Source organism: Heloderma suspectum, chromosome 1 (assembly GCF_057233095.1).
Source record: "Heloderma suspectum isolate Gila_16-S chromosome 1, 16-S_ref, whole genome shotgun sequence".
Lineage (NCBI taxonomy): Eukaryota > Metazoa > Chordata > Lepidosauria > Squamata > Helodermatidae > Heloderma > Heloderma suspectum.
The window spans coordinates 224,849,201-224,866,637 of NC_139458.1; the positions used below are offsets into that span (position 1 = coordinate 224,849,201).

At 44.6% G+C, this 17,437-nt stretch overlaps 1 protein-coding gene across 3 annotated transcripts in view; it reads right to left on the reverse strand.

The window, feature by feature from the left end:
* Positions 1 to 17,437, reverse strand: part of FTCD (formimidoyltransferase cyclodeaminase) — a 38,828-nt gene that overhangs the window by 10,948 nt on the left and 10,443 nt on the right. For all 3 annotated transcript variants that reach the window (XM_084820392.1, XM_084820373.1, XM_084820382.1), the window contains 8 exons: positions 16,760 to 16,939; positions 15,713 to 15,850; positions 11,693 to 11,824; positions 10,674 to 10,735; positions 9,239 to 9,368; positions 8,207 to 8,368; positions 7,691 to 7,734; positions 1,013 to 1,151 (listed from right to left, as the gene is read on the reverse strand). In XM_084820392.1, coding sequence (XP_084676518.1) covers positions 1,013 to 1,151; positions 7,691 to 7,734; positions 8,207 to 8,368; positions 9,239 to 9,368; positions 10,674 to 10,735; positions 11,693 to 11,824; positions 15,713 to 15,850; positions 16,760 to 16,939 — 987 coding nt within the window. The remainder of the gene's footprint in view (positions 1 to 1,012; positions 1,152 to 7,690; positions 7,735 to 8,206; positions 8,369 to 9,238; positions 9,369 to 10,673; positions 10,736 to 11,692; positions 11,825 to 15,712; positions 15,851 to 16,759; positions 16,940 to 17,437) is intronic.

Here is a 17,437-nt window from a genome sequence, read left to right on the forward strand (position 1 = left end):
CTTTGTCAGTAAAACATTCTTTTCAAACTATTGTGAACCACCACAATCAATAGAAATATATGGGAACATACTGGTCCTATACAGTAGCACTTGAAAGTCAGGCTGAAAATTATACAGGTTTTATTCTATCCAAGTTCATGTTAGTTTTGCAATTAACTATTTTACGGTTTGGCGTTGGTTGTTGAGACATTGCTGTTTCTCATCTGTAGCTTGAGAAAGTGATATTCTTCCTGAAGCACACTAAAACGAAAGAACTATTTCAGGAATCTTCAAGGGTTCTATGAATCTTGATGTGCAGTAGTCCCTCTTTAAATTGCAAAATAAGGTTCTGACACAGAGCTCGGTAGCTTACTGTTGTTTCCTAAAACACTGATTAGGATTCATGGAACCACATGTAAAGAATAATTATCTCCCATCTCTAAGGCACTTTCTTGCATGCAAAATGTTTTGCCATTCTTACATTGTTTACTTTACAGAAAACCAGTGAGTTAGATTGGACTAGGGGACAATGATGATATGCCCAAGACCACCTCCTAAACGCCATGAGTGAGCAGGCACTTGAGCCCATCTTTCACATACAAAATGTACACTCTATACCATTTTGTCCACTGCAGCCACAATGCCCCCACCCTTAGAGTTTGGTCCACTTGTTTTGCATATGATATCACCATAGCTGTTGCTGCAAGCCCTGATTTTCACGTCACTAATTTAATTAGTTACACACCACTTCTAAAAACCTAGAGATTGCTTCCCTTCCTTGGATGCTTCCAGATGAGGTGTTTATTACACCATCAGCCTGCCTCATTCATGGAATTTTAGATGGGGTCCAAATGATGCTGTCTTCAGCTTGTAACCCTCCCATGTTTTTCCACTGCTTCTTCTGTTTTCTTACCACAGAAAATCCATTATGACGAAAAAGAAGGAATCGTTGCATATACCATCTAATTATTAGCACTAGGAGCCCTCCGTGGAAACATTCCTAAGCTGTGCATCTATAAAATACTTACTATACCTGAATATCTGATTTGCAGGCTAAGTTTCCATGCTGAGCCATTTCTTTTAAAATTGGCCATAAGGAGTGAACTTTTTCTGCCAGTGAGAAGGGAACGCCAACTGCATTTTTCAGGCCCAGCTGCATGGCTGCTGTACGCCTGCAGGGGGAGAAATATAGTAAATCTGAGTAGATTGCACAAACAAGGAAACTCTGTCTAAAGACACAGTCCATAGGAATGTTGCAACAAAGACAGGCAAAGAGTCTTGTGGCATCTTAAAGACTAACAGAACTCATGAAGCAGCTGACAAAGTGGGTTTTGCTCCCGATATCCTTATGCCACAATAAATCTGTTAGTCTTTAAAGTGCCACAAGACCTTTGCTATAAGCCTTTCTACACAAGCCATTTATTGTGTGCTTGTGCTTCCTCACTCACAGTAGTTTGCGGTGCTTTACATGACATTGTCTTTTCCAGGGCCTCTCCCATGCTGTGCAACCATTATAGCATGTGTGTGTGTGTGTGTGTGTGTGTGTCGGGGAGGGGGGGATGAAGAAAGTCTGGTATTTCTGAGAACAATGGCATGAAACCCTGTGATTTGTGAAATCCTGTTATACCACAGTGCCACCTAGTGTTTGTGTAATGGAACATATAGAAGAGCAGAGAAAGAAACACCCTGGAAAAACACATGTTAAGGAGCTGATCTTGGTCCCACAAAGAATCCAGAAGCAGAAACCTCATGTGGCAGGTTAAAAGCCTCATGTAGAGAAATTTTATGTCTAAAAGAGTAACAAACCACAACAAAAGTCAATCTAATAGAACTGTCATAAGGAATGTGTTTCCTTTCCCAGTCAAAGAAATTTAACTTGCAATTCCAAAGTATCGTAGATAAGTATTGCCACATACAAAGACTGATTAACAAACATTGGAAATAGAAACTGGGTTCAAAATATTAAGCATTGGACAGAAACTCTTTTGGACAGAAGTATTCTTCCATTCAGGCTGAAACCACATGTGACATACACTTATACGTATGTTTCCTATAATGTTTTTTTAAAAAAACCAAAAGCAGCTGTGAAAGGTTGCAATGTTGAGCAGAGGACTGGTAGGCAGAGGGAAGAGGCTGCTTCACCCTTTCCTCATAGGTTGCATTCCACTCAAAATCTGCTCCGCCGCCACCACCCCTGGCTGGTTTTTAACCTAAGTTTTTAAGTTGGGAAATCTCCTGCCTGAAACCCTGGAGAGCTGCCGCCGCCAGTCAGCGTCAACGATACTGGGCTCAATGGACCAACGGCCTGACTCAGTATGAGGCAGCTTCCCGTGTTCCTAAGGAGCAGAAGAGGGGCTTATATATGGCTTATATATGGTGGCATTATTGTAATCCAGTTAAGGAATAATAGATAGAGATTATTTGTGTTATCAGAAAAGTCACAGTTTTTGAGTTACAATTAACCCTAGCAACCATACCTTTGTGATACATTCGTTCGAGGTCAGATCCCCAGAAATTATGCTGTGAAGGCACTGTATATGTTAACTGCAGCAAGGATTATGTTGACAAAAGCATGGCAAACGATTTGTATACTGTCAATTGATAATTGGAAAAAGAAGACCAAGACTCTCATGCAGCTACAAAATTACCAGTTACAAACTGCTCTGGGACAGAAGGATGGATTCAGTACAGATTTTTCAAAAGAAAAGAAAAGAAAAGAAAAGAAAGGACTTTAGTTATTGGCATAGGTACAGACAAGGCAATATAATGACTTTGGATATATGAAATCTGTGATATAGTCTATGTACTGAAATACTAACAAGGTTGATTGTATATGGTTTAGAGTCTATGGAAACTTTTTTTTTTTAATTATATCAATGAAAAAGAACTTGCAAGACTTTTCTTTTTATAGTCTTTGGAGGCTGTGTGCTCAGTGTTTTTCCTCTGTGTTGGAGTACACATCTATCCACATTTTTTTTAAAGGGCAAAACTACATGGCTATTTTCTGAATCAGAATTGCTCCCTTGGTCCCTGCTATACCACACAATATGAATTATGGACGGAATATGACATTATTGCCACTGAATCAGGGGAGAAGGCTTATAACAGTATCATGTTTGTGAAGGAACAGAGCCATTATCCATTTTTGTATTTAATTTCATTTTGGGATGTTAATGGGGTTTAAACTTGTGTGTGAGAGAGTGAGTGGGTGAGTGCTAGTCAGTTTCAGCCAAAAGGTTAATAGTCTAGAGGTAAAAAGTTTAGTTATAAGGTAGAGGGCAAGAAGTTGTGCTCAGAGGAGGCAAGAGATTATAAGGTTAAACAGAAGGTCAGAGGAAGGAAGAAAAAATATTTTAAACTCAGGAAACAGAAACTTTGCAGAATTGAACAAGAAACTACAATCCTGATTGGTTGGAGATGGGTAGAGAAAGAGAGAAAAAAACTAATTTTAAGAGATAAAAGCCTAAGACAGAAAGGCAGAAAGACGAGGGGAGGGGGAAGGAAGGAAGGAAGGAAGGAAGGAAGGAAGGAAGGAAGGAAGGAACCCTTAGAGGAAAGAAAGAGTCAGACAATTCAGGCAATACCTGAAACAGGCTACAATCTAGTTAGCTTAGCTGGATTCATTTATCCCTGGTTGTTTTATTACCCGATTGCTCTAATGTTTTGTCTATGTATACATACAGATTTTAAAGCATTTTCCTACTGACATTTTTTTTCAATAAAATTTAAACTTTGTTATTTGAAACTATGTGGTCTCTTTTCTTTTGGGGGTATACACCCTGTGTCTAATAGACAATCCACATGCTATGAAAAGTAGATACCTGAGGCTTAAGAGTGTTTTAAAGCTGGAAGAGGCGGGGGGAAGAAGATTTCCACCTAGTGGCATTGGAAAAGGCCACAGGAAGGAAAGGGCAAAAAGGAGAGCGGACATATTTCACTTGTTTTCTCTTCCACTCACAGATCAGGGTATTGGTGGTGTATGATAATGCTCTAAGAATATTTTTCGGTTGGATCATAATACTTCTGGATTTGTGAAAAAGACCCTGTGGTACACTACATGTCAGCCTATGAGAACTTCCTCGGTTTGTGTGTCAGTAATGAGATGAGTGCATATGAATTTCTGTGCGCTCCCTTGCATGCATCTTCAAAACCTGAGTAGGTGGATGTAAGATCAGAAGCAATCCTGTGAGGCTGAAACTACATATGCAGTTGTTTGTACACACCCAGATTTGAAAGCAAACACAAAAGAAGCCTCAGTGGAAGAAGGGCAGGTGAAGACAGGCTACTTAACCCTTTCTCCTCCAGTTATTTTCTAACTCAAAATCTCCCCCTCGGTTGCTTTGCATTCATGGGGTAAAGCTCTCTAGGATTTCAAGCAGGAGATTTTCCAACTCTACCTGGAGATACCATTTGTGTCTGAAGACCAGCAGTCCGGCAGAGATTGAACCTGGGACTTCCTGCATGCAAAACATGTGTTCTACTACTTATCTATGGCCCCACCCCATTTGTTACCATTGGAAACAGACTAGATATTTTAATGGGAGTATAATACCACATGTAAATATTTTTATAAAACCTTTCTTTAGAATTCACATCCAATAGTTCCACTAGGCATCTGAAATTGTTATATTAAATTCATAGAATCATAGAATAGTAGGGTTGGAAGGGGCCTACAAGGCCATCGAGTCCAACCCCCTGCTCAATTCAAGAATCCGAGTCAGAGCATCCCTGACAGGTGGCTGTCCAGCCTCGTCTTGAACGCCTCCAGGGTGGGAGAGCCCACCACCTCCCCAGGTAATTGGTTCAATTGTCGTATTGCTGTACCAGTCAGGATGTTTCTCCTGATGTTCAGCCGGAATCTGGCTTCCTGTCACTTGAGCCCATTATTCCGTGTCCTGCACTCAGGGATGATCGAGAAGAGATCCTGGCCTTCCTCTCTGTGACAACCTTGCAAGTACTTGAAGAGTGCTATCATATCTCCCCTCAGGCTTCTGTTCTCAAGGCTAAACATGCCCAGTTCTTTCAGTCTCTCCTCATAGGGCTTTGCTTCCATTCCCTGGATCATCTTGGTTGCCCTCCTCTGAACCCTCTCCAGATTGTCTGCATCCTTCTTAAAATGTGGTGCCCAGAACTGGACACAGTACTCCAGATGAGGCCTAACCAGTGCTGAGTAGAGGGGAACTAGTACTTCCCGGGATTTGGAAGCTATGCTTCTATGAATGCAGCCCAAAAGAGCATTTGCCTTTTTTGCAGCCACATCACATTGTTGGCTCATATTCAGCTAAATATTCAGTTGCTGCAAAAAAGAGCTATCAAATTTTCTTTCCCAGTTTTGTTTAAGTGTATCAGTTCCACTATTAGCCATATCCATTAATATTTTACATACTTTAGAAAATAGTCCTTCCAGGTTGCTGAAAACAAGAGGCAGGGAAGAGGTCAGACTGGTACTTACCTGGACAGGAAGAATGGAGAGAGAGAGAGAGAGAGAGAGAGAGACAGAGAGACAGGCACAGACAGAGACAGAGGGCTCCTTCACACCGGGCTTTTATCCTGAGACTGAGATTGCTCCTTCACAGAAGTTGGTGGGCTCTTTACATGATGCCGTGACCCTGCCATGTCCCTCCTGCTCTAAATGCCCTTTGTTCCATTTTTAAATAGATCGCAGATAATGAGCTATCAAATTACCCCATGTTCCACTTCAGTTTCCTCTGTCAAAAGAGTTAAAGCAGGAAGAAGAGGAATAAGATCAATGACAGATAATGAAAGACTCAGATAAAGGCGGGGGGGGGGGAAGCACATGTAAAGGGAGTCAGTTGTGATCCTGCATTTAAAACGGAAGCAGAAAGCCCCGTTTTAAATGCAGGATTTTAGGGTGGTGTAGAGATGCCCAGAGAGACACACCTATAGACCACAGCAACCCCCCCCCTGATCTTTGAGCCTATTCTGGTGCTGAAGTGAACATGGAAGGGGACAAAGCTGGGAAAGATGAAGTCCTCTGGCTCCCTCTCCCAGCTGTCTGTTATGAATACCAGTCAGCCTCTTCATCCACAATCATATCATGGAGGAGGGAGATTGTGTGTGTCTGTGAGAGAGCGGGGGACCCTGACCCCATCCACTGCCGGCATGTGGCCCATGCCCCTCCTCCCACTGCCTCAGATTTAGGCTGAATCTACACGGCGACAGTTTTTGAGGTGATTCCATTTAAATCTGGATTTTAATGAAATCAGGCTAGTTCCTCCTGGGCAAACAGTAGCTGGTAAAGCAGTTTATACATTAAAACAAAACCCGCTTGCATGGGGCAAAGGGCACCTGAACCGCATTCAGTCGGGGTTGGGTGGGATTTTGAAATCAGTCAGGCTCTGTGTACCTGTGTACCTCCATAAGAACATAACTTTGCACTTGCATAACAGTGCAGTTTTAAAATGACTGTTTTTAGGCTTGCTCACCACTGCTCCCATACCCCCCTCAGGGAGGTGCAATGGAGGATGAGTTACTTCCAAGTAGGCATGGGTAGTTTTTAAATGACAGGCTTGAAGCTTTCTCCCTGCCACTCCCCCTCCCTACCCCCACTGTCAGTGAAGTGCAATTGGAGAGGGTTACTTCAGAGTAAGCATGTTTATCCAGCGCATTTTGGTTTCTGAGCAACAGGGCTGGCTGCCCCCCACCTCCCCACTCACGTGGTCAGTGAATATCTGAAACAACAGGCAAGGGAATTATCCCAACTCCTCTGCTCCTGTCCTCAGCAAAGTGCAATTGAAGTTACTCCTGGGTAGACATGTTTAGCCCTCTGCTCTCCCCACGCAACTTTCCCTTCTGCCAATCAGCACTGCTCCCGTCAGCCCACACAGAGGGCAGTTCAGGTCCCACAGACTCCCAAACTTCACTCAAGCTGCTATAACAAGAATATCTGTCACAAACTGAGTTTGCAGTAACGCAGTTTTTAAAGCTTGAAAAAGCACACCTACTACTGAGAGGGCCGTGCGTTATCTGACACAATTGTATTACGGGCGTAGTAGAACCGGAGAAAAAGCCCCATGTAGATTGGCCAGGAGAGAGCTGGTGTTGCATCAGGTCTATTCAAATGAGCTGTAGTCCAGGCCACAAACTGTGTGGCATCTGGCAGGCTACCATCTCTCATCCTTGGTCGCCATATCCCTACATCTGAAATATGGGATAAAATACTGGCTTCCCTTACAGAGCTGTTAAAAAGATTGCTGAGATAATTTACGGGAAATATTTTGAACAATGGAAGTGCTATATGAATGTAATTTGATTGATTTTGCCACATACAGAAAATGAAACTTCCCCACAAATAGAAATGCAAGCTCAAGGGAACAACCAATGACTGACAAACAAATGTCTGAAGAATTGTTACATCAAAAATGGCTGGCAATGAGTATGCACCCATTTCCCATCCTCCTTTCCAATACCCACAAAACCCAACAAGAGTGTTGTGGGTATTTAGTAAAGGACAACTTGACTATTTAGAGCATAACAATAATGCACACTTAGGTTTAAAAGAAATTCCTTTTCCCAGGCAACTGTTGTTATGAGAGGGGCTAAGGAACTGTAACAGAGAATTCCCAGTAACTTCACTGAACAACGTCTCAGATGCTTTAGGGGAAGCTAGTATATGCTGGTATAAAAGTTAGTTGTTTGTAGTATAGATGTGCCTTTAGACTACAGTGACAAGCAACACCTTGATACATACCTCTCTTTCTCCTCAGATGTGTTCTTAGGAAGCTTCATAGCATCCTGTGGAGAAAAAAGAAAAGCATATTTAGTTAGTTATGTTCAGTAGTTGCTCAGGCTATGAGATCCATGGTCTGGAATCTTCCTCATTGCCCATTGCCTGACCTTGAACAGAACCACTTGTATGAACCTGTGTACAGACCAGAGCTCTTCCTTGCAGTTCACTTCCACCCCTCCCTGTCCTAGTACTTAACTTTGTACATTTCCTAGTCATATGCACTCCCTTCTCTCAGAAAGGCAGGCTTCATTTAAAAAAAAAAAACTTCCCCCAATTATTATTTTAGGCAACTGAAATGGAATGGCATCACCATAATTTTTACCAAATCAGCAAAATGTGTTCCAAATTCTAAAATTAATTGTTAAATTAACATATAGCCTTTCTGCGCAAACCAGAGAAAAGCGTAACAGGAAAGCTAATGAGGAAAAAGGGACACAAGAGGTGTTCATCAGTTAAACATTTGTAAATCCCACTCACCATGTAGCTGCTGAAAGCTGAGGAGTCCGTGTCCACCATGACTACTAGCTCATTCATGGCCTGATGGAATGGAGGTATTAGCTGCCTCATAACTGAGTCCAATTCCTCAAACTGGCGCTTTCCATATGTCATCAGCCCCACCATGCAGCCCAGAGCTGCCCCCTGGAAGGAGACACATCATCACGATAATAATAAATTGTAAAGAATACGCATAGGACTCATCCCAGAATGGCAGGATCCAGCACTGGAACATAGTAAGAAGTATGTGGAAATTGGATTTCTTCGCCATCACCACCACCACCCTGCTCCATGAGTAACCACTCCCTGCCCACACATATCCAAGATGAGGGGGCATGGCTTCTAGCCAGGTGCTGAGGCCTAAAGCTAGCCTACACATCTCTCTTTTGAAATTAAGCCAATGAAAATCTATTTATTTATAGAATTTCTGAGTTACATTTTCCAGCTCAAAGAAATGCTTAAAACAACATACACAACAAATTTAAAAATAAATAAAAATTACTGGAAAATGGCATTATATCCACAATCAGTAAAAAGCAGCAGAAGAGCCAGTTAACAAAAACCAGCAGATGACAGGAGCCCTTTTAACCACAACCAATCAAATTAAAGAGTTTGTAGGAGCTGGGAGAAGCCTGCATTCAACTTTTCTGAATGCAACTTTATTCTGAATAAACATATATCATGACCTTGTCGGTGGAGTTCAGGGTTGTGGTATCATTATGGAGGAAAGTGCTATGTGGAACCACCGAACTACCATTTAAAATTCTGTTTCCAGATTACTGCAGAGGAGCAACGCCTCAGCAGCGTGTAAGTAACTAATGACAGGGGCTCCTGCCAGCACCATCTTGTGCTCACCTCTCTTCACAGGGACAGGATGCCTGGTTTAAGGACACAATAGTGTCCCTGCAATTTGAGCCAGGGAAAAGAACCTTCCTTTCACCTTAGGAAATATGGGCTTCTAGGGTGCCATGTTGAGGGGGTTCTTTAAACTAGACAAGCCAAGTGACTATGTACCAAAGATGACATTGCTGCCGATACTGATCCTCCTCCAGGAGCAGCTGACCTTGCACCAACTTTCTGCACAAAAGCGTGAAGAGGCAAAGACATCAGGCTTCCACTCTCTTTGCTACCCTGCACCATGTCCCTTCAGAAGACAAAGAGGATACATAAAAATCACTTGCACGTATGTCTAGATGTCAATGAGTGGGATGTAGTAAATTCCAGTCTTTGAAGGAGAGTGTTCAGACATCTCTCTGCCATGTGTAGGATTCTTTGAACAGAAGTATGAAATGGTTCAAAGAAGCACTTGAAATATTAGCATAACACAGAAAAATGATCAGATGTTATTCATTAGAGCAGGGTGGGCAACCTGCAGCCTTAGAGCTGCATTTAGCCCTCCGCAATCAGTTCAGACTTTTGGCAACAGTGACCTGTCCCTTCCCTGGCAGCCCACTGCATGGAAAGAGAGAGGGGGGGTGGCAGAAAGAGAGAGGAAAGAGAGTGGCAGAAAGAGAAGGGGTGGCTCACCCACTTTTGGCTCTGGTCTTGCCCATCACTCACTGATATCATGTGGGCCCCGAGAGATTAACCATGAGGGAATGCAGCCCTTGCCCAAAAAAGGTTGCTTGCTCCTGCTTTAAGAAAATAGCCCAAAGGAGAACTTTGCCTGTCTGAGAGCAAAGCCACTCCCCTGCAGCAAAGCCACCCTCACTTCAGTTAAACTGAGTTGGGATGTTGCGTTGCTGGTGCCGGGTGAGGGCTCGCACCAGTGGCAGGGAAAGTTTCTGACTGAAACCAAGTAGCGACAGGGCACTATTCAGTATGGCCCTTTCTCCACCACTCCTGCCTAGTGGCATAGGCAAGAACATAAGCAAATCCACTTGGCCCTTTCAGTTGTTGTGCAGTGGGGATGGCATCCAGGTAATGCTGTCTCATCCCCCACTCCTGTCCCCCACCTTGGCATGCACCATCAATGGCTACCACAAGTGCCCTGCCAGGAATAAATGCAGGAGGGTCTGTTAATCTGGAAATACCCTGTGCGTCAAAGAAAACAAACCTCTTACTAATTAAAACTATATACTAGATCGATTATAACATTCTTCCCTTGCCTGGAGCCTTCCAGTCATTTGGACCATGACTCCCAGCACTCCTGACCGCTGGCCATGCTGGCTGGGACTAAGGAGAGTTGAGTACAAAAGATCTGGAGGGCACCAGGTTGGAGAAGGGTGGGTCACATCTTTCACTTTCCAAAATAGTGGAGAAAAAGCAGCAGAGAGTTTCATCTAGTCATTATTCTCTTCCCCACTTTACGTCAGCACTTCCCATGTCTCTGTCAGCAGTGCAGTGCAGATAGATGTGAGGGCAAGAAGCCAGCCCAGCCTAGCTCCCCAAAGGAGTGATGCCAACAAACAAAAAGAAAACGTAAAAAAGAAAATGAAAGTATCTATACTCAATTATGCGCTCCTTGGGATTGAATGGAGACAAAGAGTCCAGCCCCAATCGGTTGATTACCTGAGATAAAAAAACATAAGATCACAGATGCTGATTTCATTAAACAGAAGCTGAAGTATGAAATAGGTGAGGTTCCTTTACTGGATCAACCTGTATTCGAACTGAACTGGCCAGTAAGCCATGACAGGGCAGGCACTGTGGAGTGGTACCCTGGATGTGGCCAGCCTCTAGTCCCCCAGACTAACAGACTTCTCTAACAGTTAGTGAAAACAAACGCTTCGGGGGTTTCCATTCATTAAGAAAATGATGTGAGGGGGAGGAGTCCATACCATATAATCTCACCACCTGTTGCTCCATTTCGGGGGGGGGGGGTGATTTATTGTACAAAAGCTTGTACCTCATTAAAAAACAACAACAAGCATTTGCGCAATTAATCTAGACAGATACTTTAAGCTACCCCACTTCCCAGACATTTCTTCACCCCACTCCCTGTGTTTATTAATTTAGATGCATAGCTCTTCCCATCCCCAAACTCTACAGCTCTGTTATATAGCTATAGGCCAGGGATGGGGAGGCAGGGGGGGGGGGCATGTGGCCCTCCAAATGTTGCTGGACTGCAGGTCTCATCATACATCACCATTGGTTATGCTGCCTAGTGCTGATGGGAGCTGCAGTCCAACTATCACGTTTCCCACTCTTGCTATAGGAGAAACACAGTGCACCAGTCAAGAAATACCTAAACAGAGGAAGTATGCATGGAAAATAGAAGATGACAATTCATCAGAAAAACTGATGTCCTAAGACAACGAGAAGGTGAAACTGACTGCAAGTAACAAGGAATGTGGTTTGTCCTTAAAAGACTGCTGAAGAGGTATGTGTGTTATCAAGAGAAATTAAGGAACAGCCTCCTTTAATTGAAATTAATTAATCCTATTCAACATAGTTCATAGGGCACTCAAATATTTTGGTCCTTACTGATTTCCAAAATCAGGATATAAATTAATATTGAAAAGTTACCAGTCTGATTTTATGGTCTTCCTCAAGGACAAAGAGATTTTCTTTGTTAATATAGAATTCTGCTGCATCCAACATGGCCTTTTTGGGGACCAAACCCACTAGCTGAGATCCCACCACTGGCAGACTGAGATCCTAGAAGGAAGAACAGGGATTTTACAACAGTCAATGTATGGCAAAGCCATTCATCTGGCATCCAGCAAACCCACATAAGCAACTTCCGTAGGGACTGAAGCACCAGACCAATGAGCCCCTGGCAGAAATGGGACATGGTGGACCCTTGTCTCTTTAAGCCAAGGTCATTTGCTGTCCACAAGCCCACACCACTGCGCAGATTAGAAAACGAGACCAATGGCAATAACTTGACATCATTGCTGCAGCGTCTGAGGATAAATCCTGCTGTCTGTGGAATTTTGAACGCGATCCAGCTGGATCTCAAATTACCAGTGTCGTAATTTGCAAGAATGATCTGTGCAACAAGTTGCAATGGACTACAAAGAGTTTGAGTCAAGGGCCTTTTAAATGTTATCCCAGCCACAGGAGCAAAAGCTTTTCCATGAGCAGTTCCAGCACAGCAGGCAGGATATAAGCATAAACCGACGGGGGTGGGGGGGATGTTTGCCGCACATGCAGCTTCCGGCTATGGAACTGGCGTTCCTCCAGGAGTGTGGGTGCCATTTCCCTGAAGGAAACATACATGATCAGACCCTTCCCCTGTGACTGATTCATTCTTCCAGCTGTGCAGGAGCTGCTCACAGAAAAGCAGCTACCACATGGCTAGCTAGAATAACACTGGAAAAGCCCCTTAGAACACCCTGTTGGTTTTTTAATGAGATTTGCTTAAGATGGTTTGATAGGTTGGATGGTCAGTCTGGGAATCTGGTTCAAAGAGCCCATTTATATAGACATTTATATGGACTTCCTGTTCCAAGCATTTTCCTATAACCCCAACATGCTCGAGGGCGGGGGCGGTGGGACAGAGACCGCACAAAAAAGATTCTTAAAATGGTAAGAGCTGAGGAAGGCTTCAGGGGGCATTTCAGACTGCAACTCCCTGTGCCTAGCACATTTCACTCCAAAGCCCTGGCAATAATTCATGTCAGCACGGGGGGGGGGGGTATTTCCATGCTATCAGCTTCACTTTGTTTGCAACTTTGTTGCAATGTTTCCCCAAAAACATCTCCCCCTCTTCCAGTTTCCACAACCCTTAAAGTCCCAGCTTATCATCACTGTAGCCTGGAGCTCTGTGCCATTTCCACTGAGCTCTAATCAAATTATTTCCTTGATGGCTGCGTGGAGTCTGAGTGGGGTCTGGGAAGGGATGTACGAAAGTTACTTACCTTTTCGCGGATTCTGTTCATGGGGGGGGCGTTCCGTCCCTCCCCCCGGAATCCTTGACGGGGGAGGAGGCGATCCGGTCCTCCCCCCCGGAATCCTCGACGGCCGGCTGTGCTCCGCAGTGGCTCCACAGAGCAGCCGGCCAGGCCCAGGCCAGGGCCGTCTGCAGCCGGATTTCCGGCCGCGGAGGGCTCTGGGTAAAAAAAAAAAAAACGCATATGCAAATGGCGGCGGCTATGGCCGCCGCCATTTGCATTCCTTATTTTTCGCCGTCTTAGTCTACATAAATATTTACGTAGACTAAGACGAAGAAAAGAAAGGGGAACGCAAATAGTGTACTGGGCACTATTTGCATTCCCCTTGCTTGTCTTCATTTTAGTCTACGTAAATATTTACGTAGACTAAGACAGCGAAAAATAAGGAACGCAAATGGCGGCGGCCGTAGCCACCACCATTTGCGTACGCGTTGTTGTTTTTTTTACCCAAACGTGATAGGCTATGTAAGTCTTTATGTAGCCTATCACGTCTATGGGGGGGGGAAGAAGAAAAAAAACACAGACTGCAAATGGCAGCAACGGCAGCCAGTCAGAAGACCAGCCGCCGCCGAAGCCGCCGCTGGAGCCACCACCGTCCGAAACATCTGCCCCAGGTAAGTCTCATCCCGGGGGGAATCCGTGGGGGGCGGGGGGTGGCAGGCCATTCCGCAATGGATTTCGGGGGGCCAAATGCACTGGCATTCGGCCTCACCAAGATCCGTCGCGAAATTCTCTGACATCCCTAGGTCTGGGTTGGGTCTGATTACCTCATCCGTGTTCCCTCCTCCTCAGTTACGTCCTAAGGCAATGGACCAAGGCTTCAAGATCGCGCTTAATCGCATTTAAGGAATTGGGCTTAAAAGTGTGCCGTTTCAGTTGAGGGGGAATCTCTGTAAGTTCTGATGTAGGCATTCAAGGCAAGCCTCATTCAGCACAGTGGGAGTTACTTCTGAGGAGACACTAATGGGTTTGTTGTGGGAAAGACAGTAGTGAAGACAAAGACAGAATCCAGCCCCCATTGTAACCCGCAAGATAGCTATAACGAAACTGCGAAGTACTTTCTTCCTAAGGCAATTCATCAGAGCCTTGCTTGGGCCCTATCTATATGGCACCACTTTGAACTCCACCCCATCACAACTGCGCAACAATGCAGCTTCAAATCACCATGCCCTGCAATACACTCACAATGTACTGCACACTCCCCTAAGAGACTCACCATGCCTTTTTTTTTTGCCATTATACTGAAATGCACAGCTGTGCGGTCCCATGAGTGTGGGGGTGCGACACTTCAGTGGCTGTTTTATATTTCAAGGGCCCTGCTGTGTCTTTCTGACCCTGTTTTAGGTAAAAATTGGGTGTTTTGTGCTCCTTAATTTCCACACCATCAGTTTGTCAGTTCCCCAGCCTGAGACTCTCGCGGTGGTTTGCTCTCACAACGCGAGCGCTACGTGCCTAGCCATCACTCCGAAATGGTACCTGGAGCGATGTTGTTCTTTCCCCCAAGACCCTCCCCAGCCCTTGGGCACTGAGTCCAAAAGCAACTGTTGCGAAGATACGAAGCTGCAAAAATGTGCGAAAGTGTGATTAAGTAAATGAAAATGCCCCTCTGTGCCTCTGTAACTGCGTAGCTGCGAAGGGATGGGGGAATAAAGGAGCATAGTGATGCAGGCACTATGCATGCCTACAACATGCCCACTGTAAGATGCGAAGTCAGTTCGGGGAAGGAACAGATGGCCCACAACCGCAGGAGATCCTGCAGCAAACCCAAAAGATCGCAGTAAAATGACTCCTTGGAACTCTGCTTTTTCCAGGTGAAAACCACGGATGGCTGCAAAGTTACAACTGTGTCATCTATCATGATGGACCTCAACTTGCACCCGCCCCGGAGTAAAAGTCCGGTGTAGATGGGGCCTTGGTCGCTTAAATGCATTTAAGGAGTTGGGCTTTAATGTGTGCCATTTCAATTGAGGGGGAATCTCAACCTCATCCACCACAATGGGTTTGTTGTGGGAAAGAGACCGAAACTAGCCCCCACTTTAATGCACAGGATCTCTATACAGAAGCTGTAAATGAGTTACATCCTAAGGCAATGGACTGGAGCCTCGAGATCGCACTTAATCGCATTTAAGGAATTGGGCTTTGATATGTGCCGTGTCAATTGAAGTGCTTCTCTGTTATTTCTGTGGTCACTGAGAGGGAAAGCCTCATTCAGCACAATGGGGGCGGAGGAACCTGACTGGGGTCGTGGGCTGTGTTCTAGTGCTTATTTTCAATTATGTTTTAAAAGTTGGTCCCTCGGCATCCTGCTCCAAAACAGAGATGAAACTTCCGGAAAACAGGGAGGGAAAGGGTTGGGTCACTGAGGTCAGAGCAACACACCCACAAAGGCTGGGCTACATGCCCCATGGACAGGGCTATGATACCGGATCCAGTGCGATTGTGGAAACGGGTCAGTAATGGAGCCGTGGTAAGCTGGAAAAGTCGGACTATAAGTAGTCTCAGAAGAAGCGTTGTTCAGCAATAAAATGCGGGCCTGGTGCTGAATGGCCATGACATCATGGAAACACAGAGACCTCGCCGCGCAGCCAGGTCGGAGTAAATTGCTGGTGGAAACACAGCCCAGGTTGTTCATTATCCTTGTACAACTCACCTTGGCATCACTGCAGACCTCCTCATAAACCATATAAAGGGGAGTGATTTCAAAGTCCAACAAATTTGTAGAGACTTGAGCAATATTTTCCTCATCCAAATACCAGCCCATGCCTTGCACTTGCTTCAACCGCCCAGGCTGCAAAGGCCAAACAGAAACGTCTTATAGACTGGTTGTTGTGGCATAAGCACACATGAGCTATCCTCAGTAGACAGAGAAAAGAATTGTAAAGAATGAGGCCAAACGACCAGGTAACAAGGACCAGGGCTTGCAGGAGGTTGGTGAAATTTCTATACAAAGCTGTACAAAAAGTGAGAACAGAGTGTAGTGCTGAGGTACTTCTGATCTAGCCACATAAATATATGGCTGGGCACAGTGGGCTATAGACCCACAGGAAGGCCACTATACTCCCAATGGGGAGTAGGAATACACACACACACACACATACACACACACACACACACACAACACCCATATGAAGAAGCCTCTTCAACCCAGGCAATGGCACATAGTGGATCAGAGGACAGAACTAGGGACGTATGAGAATTTCATTTCTGTTCGCAGAACATCCCATTCACAGTCCTGAATGTGAGAGGAGCACCCTTTTTTTGAGAAATGTTCACAAATTCCCAAATTTGTGACCATGTTTGAAAAACACACCTTTTTAAAAAATGTGCAATTTGAAATGCAATTTTTTCCAAAAAATATGCATTTTCACAATTAAGTCAGTCAGGGAAATGTGTGCACTTCTGAAAAATATGCATAAAAATGACACTTTTCTGATTTGACATGCACACTTTTTCCATTTGAATGAGCCAAAAAAACAGGCCGAAAACAAAAATGGGAGTGAGTCAAAATGAGCTTCGAAGTGATTTTCAGAGAATTTAGGCAAGCTCAGAAATTGCAGGTTCTCTCATCCCTACGCAAAGTGTGGTGTGCCTATTGCCTCAGGGGAGGAATCTGTTAGACCCGGAGGTGGACCAAATGGCCAAAGGGGAGAGGGACAGGGGAGATCTGCAAGCGAGTTCTTTGTGGTCATTGGAATACCTGGTCCTTGCCACGGCCCTGCTCCCGAATGTTAAGTGCTATCCGATGTGCCAGCTCCTTTGTGCACAGCAAATTGACGTTATATGCTATGAGGAATTTCCGTGCGCCTGTTACTGTTGCTCCCCATCTTGGAACAAAGGTTGCAGAGCCAAAATCAGGAATCCATTCCTTTCTTTTGAGCTTGAAAACAATAGAGAAGGGGGAAAAAGGGGATGGTATTATTCCAGTCATAAGAACATTCTCACTGTGTTCAAAGGATGGAAGCAGAGCCTGGTAGTTGGCTTGATGAATATTGTAACGCTGCAGAGAGGATTGTAACATTTGACACTGGACTGATTCAGAAACACCTGAAAGGATTTTTCTTCTGTGTGGTGATGATTATATGCAGTGGATGATATTACACTTTTTATCAGCCTTCTGGTTTCTCGACATGCCAGAGAGTGTGTGGCACGGGGCTGCTAACCCTCTTTTCTCTGTCAATCAGGAACATGGTGAAAAAGACAGTGATTACACTTTGCACGGTCAGTTTGACTTCATGGTGGGGACCATGAAGAAGGAACCAACGTCGTCCTCAAAATTTGTCATATAATCAGAAGAATCACTGGGAACAAATTCAGCTGTGGACATCTGCACTTAGGGATGATTTATGCAACTTGTGGGGGGAGATGAAGTCAAGAC